Genomic DNA, 21759 nt, shown 5'->3' with positions numbered 1-21759 from the left:
CCATTCAATAGGCTCGGAAGACTCTTTTCAAGAGGCTTGGAAACTTCCTTTCAAGAGCTCGAAAACCGCCCATCAAGATGCTCGGAATTCTTTTTTAAGAGGCTTGGATGCGTATTTTTAAAAGGGCTCAGAAGCGTCCTTTCAATATACTCAGAGCTCTCCAAGTGGCTCGGAATTCTTTTTCTAAGAGGCTTGGAAGCATACTTTCAAGCAGCTCACAGGCTTCCTTTCGAGATGCTCGGAGACCTCCTTTTAAGTGGCTCGAAAAACGCCTTTCAAGAGGAAGGTTCTCTCGGAAGAGGCTCGGAAGCCTACTTTCAATATGTATATTATTATTATTATTTATTCAGACTAAGGCCGAAGTGGCCTGTGCGGTATATAAGAGTCTTCTCCATTCGGCTCGGTCCATGGCTACACGTCGCCAACCACGCAGTCTACGGAGGGTCCGCAAGTCATCTTCCACCTGATCGATCCACCTTGCCCGCTGCGCACCTCGCCTTCTTGTGCCCGTCGGATCGTTGTCGAGAACCATTTTCACCGGGTTACTGTCCGACATTCTGGCTACGTGCCCGGCCCATCGCAGTCGTCCGATTTTCGCGGTGTGAACGATGGATGGTTCTCCCAACAGCTGATGCAATTCGTGGTTCATTCGCCTCCTCCACGTACCGTCCGCCATCTGCACCCCACCATAGATGGTACGCAGCACTTTCCTTTCGAAAACTCCAAGTGCGCGTTGGTCCTCCACGAGCATCGTCCAGGTCTCGTGTCCGTAGAGGACTACCGGTCTAATTAGCGTTTTGTAGATTGTCAGTTTGGTACGGCGGCGAACTCTATTCGATCGGAGCGTCTTGCGGAGTCCAAAGTACGTACGATTTCCAGCCACTATGCGTCTCCGAATTTCTCTGCTGGTGTCATTTTCGGCAGTCACCAGTGAGCCCAAGTACACAAATTCTTCTACCACCTCGATTTCGTCACCACCGATGCAAACTCGCGGTGGGTGGCTCACATTGTCTTCTCTTGAACCTCTGCCTATCATGTACTTCGTCTTCGACGTGTTGATGACTAGTCCGATCCGCTTAGCTTCCCTCTTCAGTCTGATGTAGGCTTCCTCCATCTTCTCAAAGTTACGTGCCATAATATCTATGTCGTCGGCGAAACCAAATAGCTGGACGGACTTATTGAAAATTGTACCACTCGTGTTAATCCCTGCTCTTCGTATTATCCCTTCCAAAGCGATGTTGAATAGCAAACACGAAAGACCATCACCTTGCCGTAACCCTCTGCGGGTTTCGAAGGGACTCGAGAATGCCCCTGAAACTCGAACTACGCACATCACCCGATCCATCGTCGCTTTGATCAATCGTGTCAGTTTATCCGGAAAACCGTGTTCGTGCATTAGCTGCCATAGTCCCTAGGTCCCGATCGATTGTATCATATGCGGCTTTGAAGTCGATGAATAGCTGATGTGTGGGCACGTTGTATTCGCGGCATTTCTGCAGTACTTGGCGAATGGCGAACACCTGGTCCGTGGTGGAGCGTTCGCCCATAAAACCCGCCTGGTACTGCCCCACGAACTCCCTTGCTCCCGAACTCCCAATATGTATATGTATTCAATATTTTTCATATATCGTAAGAGTTATGAATATTTTCAGTTTCAGCAAAAAAAAAACATAGGGGGTACCTCAAATAATGCAAAAGTTCTAAGGGGTACCTCTCAAGAAAAAGGTTGAGAACCGCTGGTTTAGGCACTCTTCCATCATAGACTTATAAGTTACGAACATTTTTGCAACTACAAATCACTAGCCAGATTAATTTATAATAAACTGCAGAAGGAGAGTTTCCCAAACAATCTGTTGACAAAACAAGAGCCGACCACTCGGAGCGTTAACCATATTCCCCATCTACAAGAAAGACGACAAGCTGGAGTGTGAGAACTTTCGAGCGATCACCATTCTTAATGCTGCCTACAAAGTGATATCCCAGATCATCTTCCGTCGCGTCGGCTGTCACCATTAGTGAATGAGTTCGTGGGAAGTTATCAAGCCGACCAGATCTTTACTGTACGACAAATCCTTCAAAAATGCCTTGAATACCAGGTACCAAAGCACCATCTGTTCATTGATTTCAAGGTGACATACGACAGTATACACCGCGTAGAGCTAGTCTGGGAAGCTTACCAGACTGATCAAAGCAACGGTGGATGGTGTGCAAAACTGTGTGAAGATTTCGGGCGAACACTCCAGTTCGTTCGAATCGCGCCGGGGACTAAGACAAGGTGATGGACTTTCGTGCCTGTTGTTCAACATTGCGCTAGGTGTCATGCGGAGAGTCGGGTGTAACAACCGGGGTACGATTTTCAACAGATCCAGTCAATTTATTTGTTTCGCGGATGACATGGACATTGTGGGCCGCACATTTGCAAAGATGGCAGAACTGTACACCCGCCTGAAACGTGAAGCAACAAAAGTTGGACTGGTGGTGAATACATCGAAGACAAAGTACATGCTTGTGGGTGGAACAGAGCGCGTCAGGGCCCGCCTGGAAAGCAGTCTTACGATAGGCGGGGATACCTTCGAGGTGGTCGAGAAATTCATCTACCTTGGATCCTTGCTAACGGCTGATAACAATGTTAGTCGTGAAATACGAAGGCGCATCATCTGTAGAAGTCGGGTATACTACGGGCTCCAGAAGCAACTGCAGTCAAAAAAGATTCACCACCGCACCAAATGTGTCATGTACAAGACAAGACGCTAATACGACCGGTTGTCCTCTACGGACATGAAACATGGACAATGCTCGAGGAGGACTTACAAGCACTCGGAGTATTCGAAAGACGGGTGCTTAGGACCATCTTTGGAAGAAGACGGTGTGTGGCGGCGAAGAATGAACCACGATCGCGCCTAGCTCTACGCCTAACCCAGTATCCAGAAGGTAGCTAAAGCTGGAAGGGTAAGATGGATAGGGCATGTTGCAAGAATGCCGGACAGCAACCCTTCAAAGATGGTGTTCGCTTCCGATCCGGCAGGTACGAGACGGCGTAGAGCGAGGTGGATAGACCAGATGCAAAACTACTTAGCGAGCATGGGGCGCATTCGAGGATGGAGAGATGCGGCATCGAACCGTGTATTGTGGCATCAAATTGTTGATTCAGTGTTATCTGTTAAGACGTAAACTAAATAAATGAAATAAATTAAATGACTCAAGGATATATCGAGATGTGGAACAGAAGTTCCTTGGAAAATTGTTCGAGTGTACCATCAGGGTTACTGTGAAAATATTTGTAGCATAGCATAATTGGCTTTCATGAGTTGATATTGAGTTATAGAACATCGACTCGTGGAGAGTCTACTGTAGCGTGTACAAGTAATGAGTGATCGGATAAATCGCATGTTCTGTACTCCAGGATGTTTTGGAGGACCAGAAAGGTCTGTTGCCCTGCACCGCATATCAGTCCGTTATGGAAAATCAACGAACGTAGAAAACAGGCAACAAAGTTTCAAGCATTCATTCCTCGATGTAGCTCGTTATGCTTGGGATTTTTCTTGTTTGTCAAAGCGCAAACGCGATGGCGTTGTCTGACGATAGTCAGCTTTCAATTTTCAGTTATTTTCTCTAAAAACAAATTAAATTCACACACAGGCTAGTCGGTTGATTTTACGGATTTAATCAGAGCTATGTCCTCGTTAAGGTTAGCTATCATAAACTACGGTTACGGTGAAGATAGTTCAGACGGAGAATTAGTAGATTCGATAAGGAAGCAGGAGACGGAGCATTCTTCCCGAGAAAGGACGCGGAAAATATTGAAAGTTTCCGGTCTATTTTGCTTCGATGACGTCGCCGGAACAAGAAGCAGGTAGTGGTAGTTACGCAGTGGAAGTAAAACCGGTTTCGAATGAAGAGCAAGGTAGTCGCTCTCCATCAGGAGGAATCCCATTTTCCACAAGGGAAGGCGAAGATTCGTGTGATAGCTTCCTCGGTAAGAAGGTGGTTTCCCCGGATGCAGAAATAACCAAAAGTACAACAAAAAACAAATCCACCTAGCGGCGATGATGCCTTCTTCGTGCATCATAGAATGTATTGAAAAAATCACATTAGAAAGGTCGAAAAACCACCCTAGAGGGATCTTTTGGAAAAAAAAAATGTTTTTGTCGAATTTGATTTTTTTTTCCAAGGGCGTGTGTGTGTACAAACTAACCCTCACTGTCTGACAGCTGTCTGTTTTACATATTTTTACAGTCAGATTTAATCCGGGAATTAGAAAGTGCTAGCTCTATTGCAGCTCCAGTGACCCATTTCAAACTGCCTAGTATTTCAGAACCAGTCCGAGGTCACATTTGCTTACAATAAGCCCCGCCTGTTTATGCTACCATTATCAGTTGGATAATTGATCCATAAGCAAACTTCGGGATTCTTAAACATCCAGCGCGTATTTAGTATTATTCCGTATTAGAAGCATTTAAATCAATATTTTGAACCGTCTAAGACGAGTTTAGCACTCTCCATTTGATTCCACTACGTTTTGTTATCTTTGCAGATACGTATTTCGACCTCAACTGTGAGGTCGTCTTCAGTGTCTTGTACCTGACTCGACTTTTTTTCCCAATATTTTGAAATAATCCCACCAAATTAGTCCAAATGCGGAAACCAGACACTTTACGCTCGAGTTAGAATATATCAAGACAAAATTTTCAAAACGACTTATCTGCTTTTGTAAACAAAGATTCAAACGACTAAATTAATGATTTCGTGTGTGTTACTTCTACGTGAAGTTAAACGATTTACAATGATATGGAAATGCTAATATCATCTTCCAAACTTGGACGTACATGTTCATGATAGCATTAGAGGCGAAAGTATAGAATTGATAGTTCCGTTAGGATACGGCAGGCATGAAGAATGTTTTTATAGAAGTCGATTTGAAAGCGAGCGGAGGGGCAATATTTGTGATGGCACATATCACGCGACCTTCCTTCTGCCAAGCTCCCGTATGAAGGGGGAGGGAAGAATATCAGTGTGGAAGCTGATATATCTCCACTGGCAAAAGGAAGGTGGTTTTGACTTGCTCATATGCCATCGCGTGCGGAAGGATTTGCTATCGACGAGTACTGTCTCCAAATTTCCAATATGACATCAGCATTTAGTCGAATAGGATTTTATTGCACAGTTCTGTTTTCTCATTGCGTCCGTCTCGTCGCAACCAACTTGGCTGCCTCGGAGAGAACAAAGCAGAGAAAGGCACTGCTGCTGTACCGTCGACCAATAACAGCTGAATTGAGGGATGCCCCCACCAAGGATAGTACACTAAATTAATGATTTCGTGTGTGTTACTTCTACGTGAAGTTAAACGATTTACAATGATATGGAAATGCTAATATCATCTTCCAAACTTGGACGTACATGTTCATGATAGCATTAGAGGCGAAAGTATAGAATTGATAGTTCCGTTAGGATACGGCAGGCATGAAGAATGTTTTTATCGTGCAATGCTAAGTTCCAAAAAGTGTGTTTACACATTATATAAATACACACATACATACATCACCTCAGTTCGTCAAGCTGGGTCGATCGGTATATAACACAATGGGTCTCCGGGCCTTATATCAAAAGTTCTTTTTCGGAGTTATCCGATAGCCTATGTTGTACAAGAAAGGCAAAAATAAACCCGGAAACGTGACGTTGCGAAACGGCGGCGACTCGCGCATGAGTCAATTTTGGACGATTGCGTGCGGATGCCTCAAAGAATGTGAGATCCAAGATTCAGCTTGGTTGTGTTATTTTTTTGAGCATTAAATTTTTGGTGCCTAACAATCATCTGAATTTCGGACGGTCCGCGCTTTAGCGTTTTAACGATTTTCAGATGTTTTTGATGATTCAAACTATGACGCGAGTGGCAAGTGACACCGCGATGGATGCACTAAGAATATTATTTGTGCAGTTTTTTTCGGATTTTAGTTGATTACTGGTGACATATGACAGGGCTGGTAGCGATAAATGCCGTTCAAAATAGTGACTTAGTGACCAACGATGACGAAAAAAGTGACCAAATAGTGACTTTCAGAAGCAGAAAAAGTGACCAATTAGTGACTTTTGTATGAAGTACTAACCAGGTAGTGAGCTGAGTTGCATTCGTATTGTTAATGTGTAACTCGTAGTAGATCGGAATGCTATCAGAAATCAAGAGAAGACAAAAATTACAAAATCATGAGGATTACTACTGCTGGCCGTGTGCATCTTCATCGTAACTAGGGAGAGGATGGATCTTAGCAGGACACAACCGACTTGGCGACACCATCATAAATACCACAGAGTTGGATATTGAGGAAGGTATTCGTTGGGACATCCAGAGGCTAGCAATATGACCAAGATAAACCTTATTCCGTAGCACACGGGAGCAGGTAACGAGTTACAAGTTGTTACACTAAACCATGCTTATAATTTCAACAACGATTTTGAAGCAAGTTCTACAGCATTGTGGTAATAAAGTTTAACATGAGCTCGAAGTTTGTGTATGAAAAAGGCAGAATGAAGTATAACAAATTTTGCGCTGTCTTTTACTATCGATCAAAATATATTCCCAAAAGTTTCACCATATATAGATGATTCAGCTGCAAGACAGTATGAAAAAGTGCTAGAACGATGTTTTGGATTGAGCTTTCGCTAATTTTTATGTAGTTATACGTGCGAACATTCGTTTTGGCACGTTGAAAAATTAACACAGGTTTTCGGCAATAAAGAAATAAAATGATCTAATCAATTACTAGACAGAGAATTATTGGGAATCACAAAGCTTATGAAACTTTATAAGGAAAAATTGGTCAAAAAAACCTAAAGAATCCAATATTATGATGACATTTTTAAAATACGATTTTTAATAGTTGAAAATAACATTTTTAATTGAACCAAATTTAAATACATATAGAGTCCATTTGCCATTTGCTTTTTTCGAGACCCTGATCTCGGTTCCATTAAAAACATTAACTCATATATAACATGAATTTTACCGAACCTAAGTTTCCTTAGTTTCAAGTTTTGTAAAATGTGATCCAAAATCTTGAATTAGATGCAGAATATGCTTTGGTCGCCTGTGGAATTTTCTGTGGAAAACCTTGTGAAAACTTCTAGGATTTTTTTTTTCAGAAATTGTGCAGAAAATACTTCAATCCTTGTGAAATCTTTCTCCAGGAGTTCAAACGGAAATTTCAACAGAAATCCGATGGCGAATGTCAGCACAAAACATTCCGGAAATTCTTTCATACCATAAATTTAAGGCAGAATATTTTGTAAACATTCCTGCTGTCTTTCAGGAATTTCCGCGGAAACTGCACGTCAATTACTATAAAAACTTCTCCGCGAATCCCTGAAACAAAATCTCCTTCAAATACAAGCGGATTTTTTCATGAATTCCTGTAGAAATCTTTTTGAGAATTCCTGTAGATATTGTTTGGTGAATTCGTAAGCAAAACCTTCCGAAAATTATTTCCCAAATTCAAGGCGGATTTTTTACGGAATTTACAGAAATTACAGTGAAAGCTTCTCTAAGAGAAACAAAGTTAGGAAGCTTTTTATAACGAAGGTGGATTTTTCTCTAGATACAGGGAACTTACCCAACGTAGAAATTAGTGCGCTGGATTCGCCTAAAGATGCGCTAAAGAACGCATCAATTAGTTTGACAGATAAAACTTCGGAAGAAAGCTCGGTTCGGAAGTCCCGATGTCCGAATTCTAATGTGGTGCTACGCCGACAATATCATGCTGTGTGGTTCGTCGTAGAAGGGTTAATCAATCAGAAACTAAGAAATATCTCGGAATTATGTCAAAATTGACGTGACCAAAAAATGGATATTCAGAAACGACGAAAAATGACAACAAGTGAAGTTCTTACCCTTATAATGCTTGTTAAACGAGTGCTCAAGAGTATAATGCATTCAATAATGGCTTGGAATTATCCAAAAAAATTGGGTAAGCATAGACTTCAAATGTGGAGTCCCTTCTCAACGACATTTTGCTATAGAAAACAAAACCCTACGCTCCTTATTTATTAAATTTCCACCCAAAACTAAATCCGCGCGAAGCCTCAACCGTTATGTAAATTCGTCGGTGATGTAAATCCGCGAGAATAGCAAAAAACCGCGCCCAAGCTTCGCTGTAAGGTCTGTCTGTGTGTCTCTCTATCACGAAGTCCATGGTTCGAACCCACTCTGCCTTTCATAATACGACCTCAGAGCAATTTTTCAAACTTTATATATTTTGCTAACAGATTTACATTTGATTTGGTTGATGATAATGGTAGGTACAAATGATTTTTATTTTGAACTTTTTTTTACAAACGTGGTGCGAAAATAGTGACTTTAGTGACCATTTTCCGAAAAATAGTGACTTTAGTGACTTTTGGATGCAAATAGTGACTTTTTAGTGACTAGGCTCAAAATAGTGACCAAGTCACTAAAAAGTGACTTGCTATTAGCCCTGCATATGATCAAAAATTCTGCTTTACGTATTTATCAATGACAGATATTCTTCCTTAAGATTGTTTCAAAATGTGTTTAATATGTCTCTAACGAGTAAAACTAAATACGCACTGTATTGTAAAATCCAGAGTTTGTCTATGAATCCATAAGCCATTATCAAGGCAGCATAAACAGGCGGGGTTTATTGTAAGCAAAAGTGATCTCGGACTGGTCATAAAATACCTGGCAGTCTGAAATGGGTAATTGGAGCTGCAATAGAGCTAGCACTTTCTAACTTCCGGACCAAATCTGACTGTACATGTACAAGTATGTAAAACAGACTGCTTTTTCCATAATATCACTGCCAGCCAGTGGGGTTACTTTGTGCCCACGCACACATGCATTGAGGATGCCTCAAAGAGTGTGGCAATTTGGTCTCCAGAGATGACCGGACACGGCCTTGGACAAAAGCATTATCCGAGAACGGGTTCTACAGAAACACGTACAGAAGCGCAGTCGCAATCTTTTCACCGAGGAAAATCTGCGGAAACGTCATTCGTACGATTTTCATATTCGAACCGTGACAAATGATGCAGCGCCAACCGTGTGCATGAAGTTCATTCTCAATACACTAGGATACGGTAAAAGTCTTCAAGGAACATAGGCGCACATAATAGGCGGCTATACACAGCAGCTCGTGTGGAGTACGAGCAGGATGGAGAGTCCGTCACGCCTGAACATGTGGTGCTGGCAGTTGACTTACAGAAAGTAAGTTTAATATCAACGTCTAATTGCATGCAACGAGACATTCGCCCCCGTAGGCATATACGCACAATCAACAGTAGATTCTACACCCGTAGTTGCGTGTGTTTGAAACGAAGCAGTGAGCGATCGTTCTTCAGCTATATTTCATCATGCTTCTATCGGGTTGGTTGTTACACAGTCCAGTGACGTAGAAAAGCTAACGCTATGGCTCGATAATTGTGCTGCCCAAAACAAAAATTGGAATCTGTTTCTTCATGTAATTCTCAGTTTAAAGCTTTTCTATGCCAGTCGTTACATGAGTATGTATCTTCATGTGAGGCAACAAGTACACTGGATACATTATGCCCAGGGAGTCAAGAAAGATTCCAGTCCGACAACATCCTAAATCGGACCTAGAATCGAACTCGCCATCTCCGGATCATCTCTGTCACGCTTTTTTAATACGCATTGTTACAAAATTTTGATTGCCCTCCCATCCTTAAATTTGAACACCATTTTTAAATGAAAATTAGCTCGGAACATTGGCAAAATGAAAGTAAAAGCGTAATGGTTATACAATCGACCCAAACGCACAATAAACAAGGGAAAATGCGCAGAGGAGAGCCTTTGAAATTTCCTCAGCCTAGACAAATTCCTTACGTTAGGTGATTGTTAGGTAATCGCTCAGGACGGAAATATTCCACGTCGGCCATCTGTCATTTGAAGCTAGGATCCGGTGAATACGCGCTCGAGAGAGCGTTTAGAAAAGCTGGTATGCAAGAAGGGATACCATTATCACAATATCGCATAAGCTCTTGGGCTTTGCTGAAGATATCGATATTATCAAGATTGATCGTCGTGCCGTGGAAGAGGCTTTTGTGCCTTCTAAGAGAGAGACAGCGAGGATTGAACTCACGATCAATACCAGAAAGACGAAGTACATGATCGGTAGCAATCAACGTGGGTTCATTAGCGGTGGCGGTAGCGAAGTGGTGCTGGATGGAGAAAAATTTGTTTACCTTGGAACTCGTAAAGCGTAAAAGGTGATGCGGACAATATTCTGCGGTAAACAGGAGAACGGTATCTGGCGGCGTCGCATTCATCACGCGTTATACCAGGTGTTTAAAGGGCTGGGCTGTTAAGCTAATACACAACGTCAGACTACGGTGGGCTGGACACGTTGTTTGTAATTCGGAAAAGCGCCAAGCGAAGATAATATTCAGTAGAGAACCCGTGGAAGGCCGCGGAGGAGAAGACCTGAGGACGCTAAATGTTAAGGGCGACAGGAAGCGTTTAGCCCAGGATCAAGTGGAGGATACTCCATTCGGCGTAGGTTTAGGAGCTGTAGCCCATCAAGTATCGAGTAAGCCGGTGAATACACATGATTTATAATTCGCTGTTTATGGCTATCTTGCCCCAGAGAGGTGACTTAAGTTGATAACAAATCATGACAAAATTTGATCAGGTTGGAATATACCACAATTAAAATCAATTTACAGCTCCACCCACATACCCATGTGGATATCTTTCTCAAATTACCCCAACATCTTGAAAAACAAAACAAGGAACATAGGTTAACCTTTAATTATTCATACGCACGTAAACCGTAGTCGTTTTCGCTGAAACGATTCAGTCTCAAATTCGTATTGTTGACTACTTGAAAAAAAAAACACAAATATAAACAAACCAATTTCCTTCCAATCCTTTATTTCGTAGTAGGAGCAGAATTGGTAGGTACGAGTGCATTACTTTAAAAAATGGTGTTACGTGAAAATCTTGAAATATAATTTCAAAGTCTGGCGGAGAAATAATATCGCAACAATGAATGTAGTGAAACTAACATCTAAAATAAATAACATAAGGATGTGAAATTAACGCAAACGAAAATGACAGCCGATGATTAATATTTAGCTACTACAGTCGTTTTTATTATTGTTTAGCTTTTTTTCTCAATTTGTTTTGTTTGCTCATTAGATAACTGCTTCCTATTAAACGAAACATTTTCTCTTCCATCTCGCCTTAATCGCTCTCTTCATTCTCTCATCATTTGCTAGTCTAATAGTTTTCTTTCAGCTGACTTAAATACACTTACACTTACTTGGTACGCAGTAAAAATATACACTATACAAAAGAAACTATTTATATCACAATTAGATTAAACGAAAAAGAACAGAAAGAAAGTCATATGCCTATTCGTTTCCTTCCTGCTGTTCACTCTCTGTTGTTTTAGCTGTGTCTACTAAAGGTACATGCTCATGAAGACAAAACATAAATGAGAGATTGAACTTACGTATAGAAAAGAACAACAAACGTAAAAGCAACATCTCCTCGCTCATGAAAATCACTCTCATTCGTTAAAAAAAGAACAATATTACATCTTTGTAAAGAATTTCAGATAAAGAAACGCTTCAACTAGCAGTTAGTAGTCTTAACAAACGGGAAATAGAATATAAGAACTCAAAAAGAAACATAATGCTGCCTACAGAAGTAATCTTTTCGTGTTTTCTCTCACTCGCTCTCTGACACGTGACAAACGTTGTATGTGTGTGATTTGTTTTGTTATGTCGAATTCGTTTTTAAAAAGTTCCAACCTAGGTTGGAACCAGTTCCAACCTAAGTGCTGTCAAAGTGTTTTTTTATTCGCTCAGGTTGGAACTAGGTTCGCACTAGTTCCAACCCCAAAGCTGTCGGGTTCGCACTGTGTTGTTTCACGGTTTCGCACCGGGTTCACCAATACAACTGTACTTCAACTGTCAAAACCACGTGGGTGGGTGGGACTGGGCGGAATAAACAAGCAGAAGGGAGAAACGAAACTGTCTGTTTATTAAAATAAAATGCGCGTTGAAAATCTTTTTTTCCGGGAATTTTGTGATATTTGTTATTGTAGTTTAAAATGAAATTAATCCGGTACTGTTGTCTAGATTCAGTTTTAAAAATAATTGTTGGGGAGGTTATGTATTCATAAGTTCATTCAGGTTTTCCTCACAGATGGTGTCCTAAATTATGTCAAATATTTTGAGGAATACCGAATAGAATTATTTCTTATGCAGAATTTCTTTTGAAAATCTTCCAAAAACTCTTTCGTGCGTTTCAGACTTTTCTCCGGGAATTCTGCCAGAAATTACTTCAGAAATTCTTTCTTGAATTTTTGGCGATATCTTTCAGACATTCCTCCATATTTTTTCCAAGGGATCCTTTCGAGATGAATTCTTTTGAAAATTCTTCTAGGAATATCTTTGAATACTGTTCCAGGATTTTCTCTGGAAGTTGCTCCTGGAATTAATTTGAAAATTCCTACAATATAATTCCTTCAGGAAATCTTTCTAGAATACAGGAACTTACTCGAAGTATCCTTCAGAAATTGCTACGCAAGTTTCGTACATAAATTCCCCCGGAAGTACCTTGAGCAATTCCTCCGGGAGATTCTTGAAAATTGAAAATGCACGGGGCCCAAAATTCGGCGGAAAATTTTCCCGAGCTGTGAGACTACCTTTATCAGGAGAGGTAGCGAGGAAAAAAAATTTGCGAATCCTGGAGAATTTTTATTACATTCTTCTGAGTGTTCTCCGGAAAAAAAACTTTGCAGAAATAGATGAATTTACGGAAATACGGAATTCGTGGTATAAAAATGTGCACGGGATTATTGAATATAATTAAATAGGGGAACTGTACCGATCTCCATCTCACTGAACATATATTCATCTCAACGGGAAGCAAAGAAATGCAGCACCAATTTCGTCGCCTCTTTTGTCAACATGCGCGCTCACTGCTGAGAAAAATCACAAAATAATAAACAATCCAAATTCCTTTCCATTGCTTTGTTTTTGGTGGGATGAATATCGGAGCCATGAGATGAATTCCAGGAGCGGTTTCCCTGTTTATATCCACCCAAAAGTTATTTCCACTATCCGCAAAAATCAGTTCACGCACTTAAACATATTTATTTATCATGATCTGATTAGTCAACGCCAACGCACTGCCAGTGCACCGGATGTCCTGGATCATATGTTTCGAATCAAAACAAACACGATGCTACGCACACCAACATATCCAATGACAGATGGAACTGAAAATGTTTTTTTATTCAGGGTTCGGGTTGGCACTGACCCAGGTTTAAAAACGAATTCGACATTAATGACGTGTTAGCAAAACTAGCATAATTGCTGGTTCCGATTCCTTATAAATCAAAGAAGAAACATGACTGATTGGCTTCCGTTTTGAGTCGGTTCACGTCACCTGACTGACACACACGGTTCAACAGACTAAGACAGAACGCCACGAATTTCCATTTCGATATTGTCTGATATTATTTTCGCTCTTATAGGTTTTGCTATGAGGCGGACAAACATAGGTTAGTCCCGGTAGTACTAGAACCCAACAGCTACTGTCGCTGTAGGTGAACTCTGGTACGATGATGCACGCATGGGTTTCGCGATAAATGCATGGCTGGCTGAGCTTGGTTTTCAATTTCAGGTCAATTTATTCACTCACACATTCAATTCTAGTACTACACAACGTAGAACGCTAGGTAGTACTAGAACATGTTTTCGTATATGTAGATTTCGATTTCTGGCCCGTTTTCAAGTCGTACTTTCAGATGAAGAAACTGACGACGTGCTCAATACTGATTGAAGGGCATCTCGTGCTACACGGTTGCCGCACTGTCTTGAAAGCAAGTAGGACTAGATCCGAGTAAAATACCGTCGCGTTTTGAGATTTGTTTTGTCAGAATTTGAATGAATCCTGCTACGACCAGTTGGAAATTTTCGGCTGTTGCAACACTGCGAGTGGCGTAACCACCAACGAGCAACAAGTACGGATAAATGGGGAAAGTTCTGAAGAGATATATGATGGAGAAGAATGTTGTATTAAGGCGACAGTGGCGCAGTGTACGACTGACAACTATTGTTCTATCTATCCTAGGCGCTAGTTCAATATTTTGTTTCGGGAGGCACTCGCTGCAGGGTGGGATCGCGGTTGTTGCAAAGAGGTGTGCAACGCGTGTGGCGGGGGAGTCGGAATGTTTGTAGTAGATTACAATTGTTAGATTCTATTGCTTTTGGTTATAGTTGAACTTTCTGACTGGTCTAGTGATTCGAGAGCGATAGATAGAGGGAGATGAAAGAAGCTGCCAATACTGGGAGGGGATTGATCTAGTTTTTGATTTTCTAAAAAGAGAATATCGTATGCCTTTTGTGGTAGTACTAGTGGAAAGTAGTAATAGAAGGTGTGGTACAAAGGAAAGGTTGCTGGTGATCGGTTGTTTTGTTGTGTTGTACTTTGTTGTAGCAGTGGTGGAAGAAGAATTGGTGGTGGCTGAGATGATGATGTACTAGAGCTACTGAGGGTCGGATAAACAACAATATGGCCGATATTGTGGTAACAGTAGCAATGGTCGTCCGCAGGATCCCTTCCGGGACACCCGGAAGTTGATATCAAAGCTTACGGAAAAAGTGTAACAGGATCGTAAGGTCGTCAGGGTCGAAATCGATGTCATCATCAAAGTCACTACTCATCGTGATCATTGGTACGGGGTTGATTAGTGCGATGATCGTTTTCGACACATACACACGCACACACGCGCGCGCACAGAAAATGGTTTACGACGGATTGTTCCGATTTAGGAGGATGCATTCGGTTTAGGTGTGTGTGCGATTTTTGCATTATTCGGAAAAACCGGGTACGCGACAATATAGCGTATGGATGACCATGAATCATGAATGGAAATGGTAGTACCATTTTTAGTAGTTGTATTTTTGCGATTTGTGTGTAGTTTTCGATGTTGGGACGTAACACCGCGCGGAAAAAAATTATAATAAATAATTTAATATTTAATTAATTAATAATCTGGATTAGCGTAATAATAGTTAGCAATAAATTACAATGGAAGTGTCGGCGTTTGGGCGGTCGGTGTCGATGCCAGTACAGAGGTGGATGGATATCTGATCGTATGCTGCGACGACGCCTGGATATAATCCTGGCTTGGATTCAACACGCTGTCGCGCGAGTTGGAGTGTGACGTTGCTCGTAGTAGCTTGACAGCCTCACGTTCCGGACTACATTGCACTGCTTCTAGTCATTTCTGACGGGTCGATTTCTTCTTCTTTCGTTTAAAGAAACAACAACATCTAAAAAGGGGGGTAAATTGAAATTCAGAATTAGTATTTGGACCCTACATTCAGAATCTCAACAACTGTCTCATTAAAAAAATGCGTTAAAATGTATGTCATCATACTTGTCAATCAAATTAATGAAGAGTGAATACTCACTTTGTTTCGTCGACCAGTTCCACTTCCGGTTGCTGCGTGATGGGCGTGTTCGAATGCCCGGCGGTCGGATCATCGGCATTCAATTCTCCGTTGGTTGAACTTACGACCTGTCGGGGTTTTGAATGTACATTTTGTTGTGTTCGTTTGCACGTGCAGAGTTTGGGGACAGCCATGTGCGGAGATTTGGTGAGCAAACGAAACGATCGGGAATAATTTTCGAGGATTTGGTAGGATATGGGCGGGAAAGGGGGACAAGAGAAGAAAACAATTTGATTAGTTCGATTTTCATTGACGGATAGCCGCGTTTTTTCGCGACTGGACTCACTAAAATCGATATTACTACTAAGTACTGGTTGTAGAGATAGAAAGTGTGGTGGGTATATATACTGTAATTAGCGTTTTCAATCTACAAGATCTGGGAGGTATTTTCTGTGTACAGTAGAAAAAGAATCAGACTTAGTGAAGGCGTGGGGGAGTCTAACTGTGTGTGAGGTGTTAGTTATTGGGAAGAGTAGCTTTAGAGTGTCTTAGAAAACCAGAAACACGGTGCAATCGGTAGCTCGTGAAGTTAGGCAACATTTTTTCAAAGGTGCAGTTTGCAATCGCAAGATTTTGGTACAACTTCTTGTTTTTTAGCGAGGTGTGGAGATTGGTTAGTGATAAAAATAGTCGTCAAAAATGGTGCAAAGTTAGTTATTGTTACGAAGTTTCTACTTGGCAGCCCCGATCAACAAACAGGTGGCAGTGAGAAGGCGCATAATTTCGTGGGATATAAAATAAACAAAAAATGATTCCAGGGATACCCAACTGTACGAAAACAAACGTATATATAAAAAGAAATAATAATGATATATTTTTCAAAAAAGGAACAAATTTTATGGTACCGACCGATTGAATCTAATCGGAGGATTGGCTTTTGGCGTGACTGACTTGAATTTGGCATCCGATAGAAGAAAGCAAATCCCTATGCTACAAGTTGTTGTTCCATTTTCTGTGCTGATGAAAAACTCGGATGGCACTAATTTATTCAATGTGAAAGGCCTAGCGCGTAATGCTCATAGCAACATGGTTTCGATTAAGGGGAGCAATCAACTATGCCGGTGATCCGTTAAATCAATTTTCTCACGATAAATGTTTAGGATTCAAACAAATTCAAGCACAACTGCGAACCGAGAATACTGAAATCTAAATAAATGATTTGTGCTCGTGATTTTTGCTGAAAAAATAACATGCTTTATTTTTAGTTTTCAGGGGATTTAATAAATATGTTTACTAAAAGTAATAAATTAAACAAAAGCGGGGATATGTTAGTGCAAATTTATCACGGAACATTGTTCACAACGCAGATATGCCTAATTCTTATACTGTAGCTAATCCTTATGGACACAATAAAAAAACAATTTCGCAGTTCGAGTCAAAATAAGCGTATCTGTCGTGATACAAATAAATTGATAAAATAGAACAATTTTATTTGAGCCTTGTAACTAATTGTTCCACGAATTCCATCAACTACGCCTTCCGCAGTCGTATTTCTTTTATCATGGCTTTAAGAAGCTAAGAAAAGCGATATAGGAAATAGTGTGATAACGAGTCGACAGTCATGACAGCTGTCAAAAAAAAAATGAACGCGTGGTGAGTTTGGTTTGAATCAATAAATATGGAAATATGTTTCCTTTTTGAGGCATTTCCACCTCCGGCAGATATTTTATGAGGTGCTTTTGCCGGGAATTAACATTTCTTATCCGATCAGATTATAACGGGTAAGGTCTAGGTCAGGCAGCAGTTGGGCTTTGATCGAAACATACGAAAAAAAAACTCAATTTTTCTTCCTTTTCCTAAACATTTGAAGGACATGCATATTTAAAAATATTAATTCTAATAAATTTATTATTATCATAATTTCCTCAGGTTATTCGACCGATACAAAACTATTTCAGTTTGAGCTAACATTTGTTAATGCCATTCAGTGCAGTGGTACGAGTTACCATTTAGTTCAAGAACCTTCAGCTTATCGTAATGTGATTTTTAATAAAGCAAACAATGCTAAAGGTGACATGCCTCCTGGCCAGGGAAGTTCAATGGTTTTCTTTGGCTTTTTCAACCAGAAATCCACTCCAAACCACTCCAGCAGCAGCAACAAAAATCTTAAATAATGCAGTATTCAGTATTCATTCCAGAATTGTTATGCAGCCTTATTCCTCTAAAATTGGCGTTTGCTTCAGCTTTTTGAACGAAATACATGGAGGACATCAAGAACCCTATCTAGTATCATGATTTCTGTGCAGATTCTGATATGTATAACCAACGTTTGTTCGACTGACCTTTTCTGCTCTATATACCCTTTGTTTAGGAATAAGTTTCTTCTTTAAGTTTCATATTGCTTTCATAGAAATATTCAAAATAATACACACTTAATTTTTTTCACCGAGATCTCAGCATTTTTTGTTTATTTTCCCGAGGTGGGCACCGCCTAGTTTCAGCAAACACGATTTTTGCCGAGATCTCAGTAAAAGTGACGTTTCAGTTGCTGAGATATGGTAAATATTTTGCCGAAAATCAGTAATAAACCAAATTTTATGCCGAAGTTCAGTTCAGAAATTTACTGAGCTACAGCCCGATTTTGCCGAGCTCGAGAAAAAAAAAGTTAGTGTGTACCAAAATCGTAGCCAGGGATGAGGCAGGGCCATATTTTAATTGGTCATGTTTCAATCATTTTAATCGTCTCGAATTCTAGATCGAATAATATTCTTTCTTGAAATTACAAAATATGTTACTTTTTGAATACAAATATTTTCTCCATATATTGATAATATTCTGAAATCTCTTGTAGAAATCTTTTCAATATATTTCGATCTTATTTAAAGCAGATCGAGTGTCAGATTATATGGATTAAGCATGGATTGGATTATATAGGGATTAACCGGTATATGAACGGATGTATTTGGGTCAGCTTTTCTAATTCAAATCGGGCCGGGACTCAACTACCATCGTCGGTCGTAACAGTGCCAGGCAACGAATTAATGGCGCTGTTAGACAGCGGAGCAAACTGCTTTTGAAGGGAAGATGGTCGACCTGGCGGAGAAATACGGCTTGCAGATATGAACACTTTTAGGTAACGTGACCAGACGTCGTTTTGCGGGACGCTGTATTTTTCAACTTCGTTTTACAAATTTATTATAACTCATACAGCTTTACTAATATTTCTCCAATTTTTTGGGCCAAAATCTATGCGATATGCACTTTTGAAGGATCCACTTTCAAGCCAGTGACGCAATCCAGATAGGCCTCCCGCGTTTCGCAGGACGCTTGCAGGTCACATTACTTTTAGGCGGAAACAGCGAATGGTACGATGTGCGCCATTTACAATGTTGTGTTAAAGCGGAGAAAGAGTGACCAAGCGTTTAAGTTCAAAACGAGATGAGACAGTTGTCATCACAGCGAAAAAAAAGCGACTAGAGCAACCGTTTCTAAAACTCCCTAAAGCGGAAGCAAGAAGGCTTTGGCTTCAAAACTGTGTATGACGGGAACGCGCCACCGCGTAAACATTATTGCTATACGTTCTGCAAGAAGTAGAACAAGGTGATCGACCAATGCTCAGCACTTGGGCATTTTTTTCCTTAATTTGCTTCTCATACAATAAAAATGAGCTTTCACCTTTTAAGAAAGTATTTGGTCGACTGGTCACAATTTGTATGAATCGAAAAAAATTAACCCATTTTTCACAAAAATGGGGGTCTCGTAGCGTAATTGGATATACGTTCGCCTTATAAGCGGACGATCATGGGTTCGATTCCCAGCCCCTCCACCAAGCTCTTGTCAGTCGTCGGAGGTGCAAACCCAAACGGTGGCGTTTTGGGGTGCGCGTCTTACCGACACGGCTGACAACTTGTTCTTCTCGGAGGCATTCCTACAGAGTACCAAGCGGCAACCGATCAATGCAGCGAGCAAATGGATTCACGATATGCATAAATGGAAACAATGGACTCGGCAACGATCGTTGAGATGGACTCGGCAACGATACCAATAACGAATGTCTAAAAATAGATTCTGTACAACAGAATACCACAGTAGATCAAGGCACAGTAGTGGTTAAGAAACACAGAATGCCTATCACAAAACCACACTTACATCCTTTACTGCCCCTTTGCATTTGACCACATCAATCCCAATAAAAACTTATTGATAAAGATTTTTTTATTCTAATACTTTGTACTGTACACAATATGCATGGCAAAGATTTTTGAATTCTGTCCACCCCAACCAGTAAAGTGTGTGAAAAAATGTTCAATCTGATCTACCTGTTCGAGGCAAAATGCAAAATAATGTTCTTCAGAACTAAAATCTAGAATCTAAAGGATCGGAAGCTTTTATTTAAGAGACATGAAGACCTTTTTCCGTAAAGCTTCCAACGAAGCATTTTTGGAAGCCTCCTTTTAAGAGGCTCGGAAGCCTCCTTTTAAGAGGCTCGGAAGCCTCCTTTTAAGAGGCTCGGAAGCCTCCTTTTAAGAGGCTCGGAAGCCTCCTTTTAAGAGGCTCGGAAGCCTCCTTTTAAGAGGCTCGGAAGCCTTCTTTCGATAGGCTCGGAAGACTTCTTTCGAGTGGCTCGGAAGATTTATTTCGAAAGGCTCGAAAGCCTTCTTTCGAAAGGCTCGAAAGCCTTCTTTTGAAAGGCTCGAAAGCCTTCTTTCGAAAGGCTCGAAAGCCTTCTTTCGAAAGGCTCGAAAGCCTTCTTTCGAAAGGCTCGAAAGCCTTCTTTCGAAAGGCTCGAAAGCCTTCTTTCGAAAGGCTCGAATACCTTCTTTCGAAAGGCTCGAAAGCCTTCTTTCGAGTGGCTCGAAAGATTTATTTCGAAAGGCTCGAAAGCCTCCTTTCAAGAGGCTCGGAAGCCTCCTTTCAAGAGGCCTCAGCCCTTCTTTCAAGAGGCTCAGAGCCTCTTTTCAAGAGGCCTCAGAAGCCTCCTTCAAGAGGCTCAGGAGCCTCCTTTCAAGAGGCCTCAGGGAGCCTCCTTTCAAGAGGCCTCAGGAGCCTCCCTTTCAAGAGGCTCAGGAGCCTCCTTTCAAGAGGCCTCAGGAGCCTCCTTTCAAGAGGCCTGGGAGCCTCCTTTCAAGAGGCTCAGGAGCCTCCTTTCAAGAGGCTCAGAAGCCTCCATTCAAGAGGCCTCAGAAGCCTCCTTTCAAGAGGCTCAGAAGCCTCCTTTCAAGAGGCTCAGAGCCTCCTTTCAAGAGGCTCAGAGCCTCCTTTCAAGAGGCCTCAGAAGCCTCCTTTCAAGAGGCCTCAGGAAGCCTCCTTCAAGAGGCTCAGGAAGCCTCCTTCAAGAGGCTCAGGCCTCCTTCCAAGATGCTCAGAAGCCTCCTTTTGAGTGTCTCAGAAGCCGCCTTTCAAGAGGCTCAGAATCCACCTTCAAGAGGCTCAGAGCCTCCTTTCAAGAGGCTCCTGGAAGCCTCCTTTCAAGAGGCTCAGAAGCCTCCTTTCAAGAGGCTCACAGCCTCCTTTCAAGAGGGTCAGAAGCCTCCTTTCAAGAAGCTCCTAAGCCTCCTTTCAAGAGGCCTGGAAGCCTCGTTTTAAGAGGCTCAGAAGCCATCGTTCAAGAGGGATGGAAGCCTCCTTTCAAGAGGCTCGGAAGCCTCCTTTCAAGAGGCTCAGATGCCATCTTTCAAGAGGCTCGGAAGCCTCCTTTCAAGAGGCTCGGAAGCCTCCTTTCAAGAGGCTCAGGAAGCCTCCTTTCAAGAGGCCTCAGAGCCTCCCTTCAAGATGCTCAGAAGCCTCCTTTCAAGAAGTTCTAAAGTCTGCTTTCGAAAAGCTCTGAAGCCTCCTTTCAAGAGGCCCAGAAGCCTCCTTTCAAGAGGCCCAGAAGCCTCCTTTCAAGAGGCTCAAGCCTCCTTTCAAGAGGCTCCAGAAGCCTTCTTTCAAGAGGCTCAGAAGCCTCCTTTCAAGAGGCTCAAGCCTCCTTTCAAGAGGCTCAAGCCTCCTTTCAAGAGGCTCAGAAGCCTCCTTTCAAGAGGCTCAGAAGCCTCCTTTCAAGAGGCCCAGAAGCCTCCTTTCAAGAGGCTCAGAAGCCTCCTTTCAAGAGGCCTCAGGCCTCCTTCCAGAGGCTCCAAGCCTCCTTTCAAGAGGCTCAGGAAGCCTCCTTTCAAGAGGCCTCAAGCCTCCTTTCAAGAGGCTCAAGCCTCCCTTTCAAGAGGCCTCAGCCTCCTTCCAAGATGCTCAGGAAGCCTCCTTCAAGAGGCTCAGAAGCCTCCTTTCAAGAGGCTCAGAAGCCTCCTTTCAAGAGGCTCGGAAGCCTCCTTTCAAGAGGCCTGG

At 41.7% G+C, this 21759-nt stretch overlaps 1 protein-coding gene across 17 annotated transcripts in view; it reads right to left on the bottom strand.

Moving 5' to 3' along the window:
* Nucleotides 1–11090: 11090 nt before the first annotated feature.
* The window catches only part of LOC134227061 (casein kinase I), a 263425-nt gene continuing 252756 nt past the window's right edge, over nt 11091–21759 (bottom strand). For 15 of the 17 annotated variants that reach the window (XM_062708272.1, XM_062708276.1, XM_062708277.1 and 12 more), the window contains 2 exons: nt 15460–15566; nt 11091–15318 (listed from right to left, as the gene is read on the bottom strand). In XM_062708272.1, the coding sequence (XP_062564256.1) occupies nt 15267–15318; nt 15460–15566 (159 nt within the window). In that variant the 3' untranslated portion in view covers nt 11091–15266. Of the gene's footprint in view, nt 15319–15455; nt 15567–21759 lie in introns of those variants that run through there. The other 2 variants (XM_062708288.1, XM_062708290.1) reach the window with 1 other exon arrangement.

The sequence above is a fragment of the Armigeres subalbatus genome, chromosome 3 (genome assembly GCF_024139115.2).
Source record: "Armigeres subalbatus isolate Guangzhou_Male chromosome 3, GZ_Asu_2, whole genome shotgun sequence".
Lineage (NCBI taxonomy): Eukaryota > Metazoa > Arthropoda > Insecta > Diptera > Culicidae > Armigeres > Armigeres subalbatus.
This window is presented reverse-complemented; position numbering and strand designations above follow the sequence as displayed.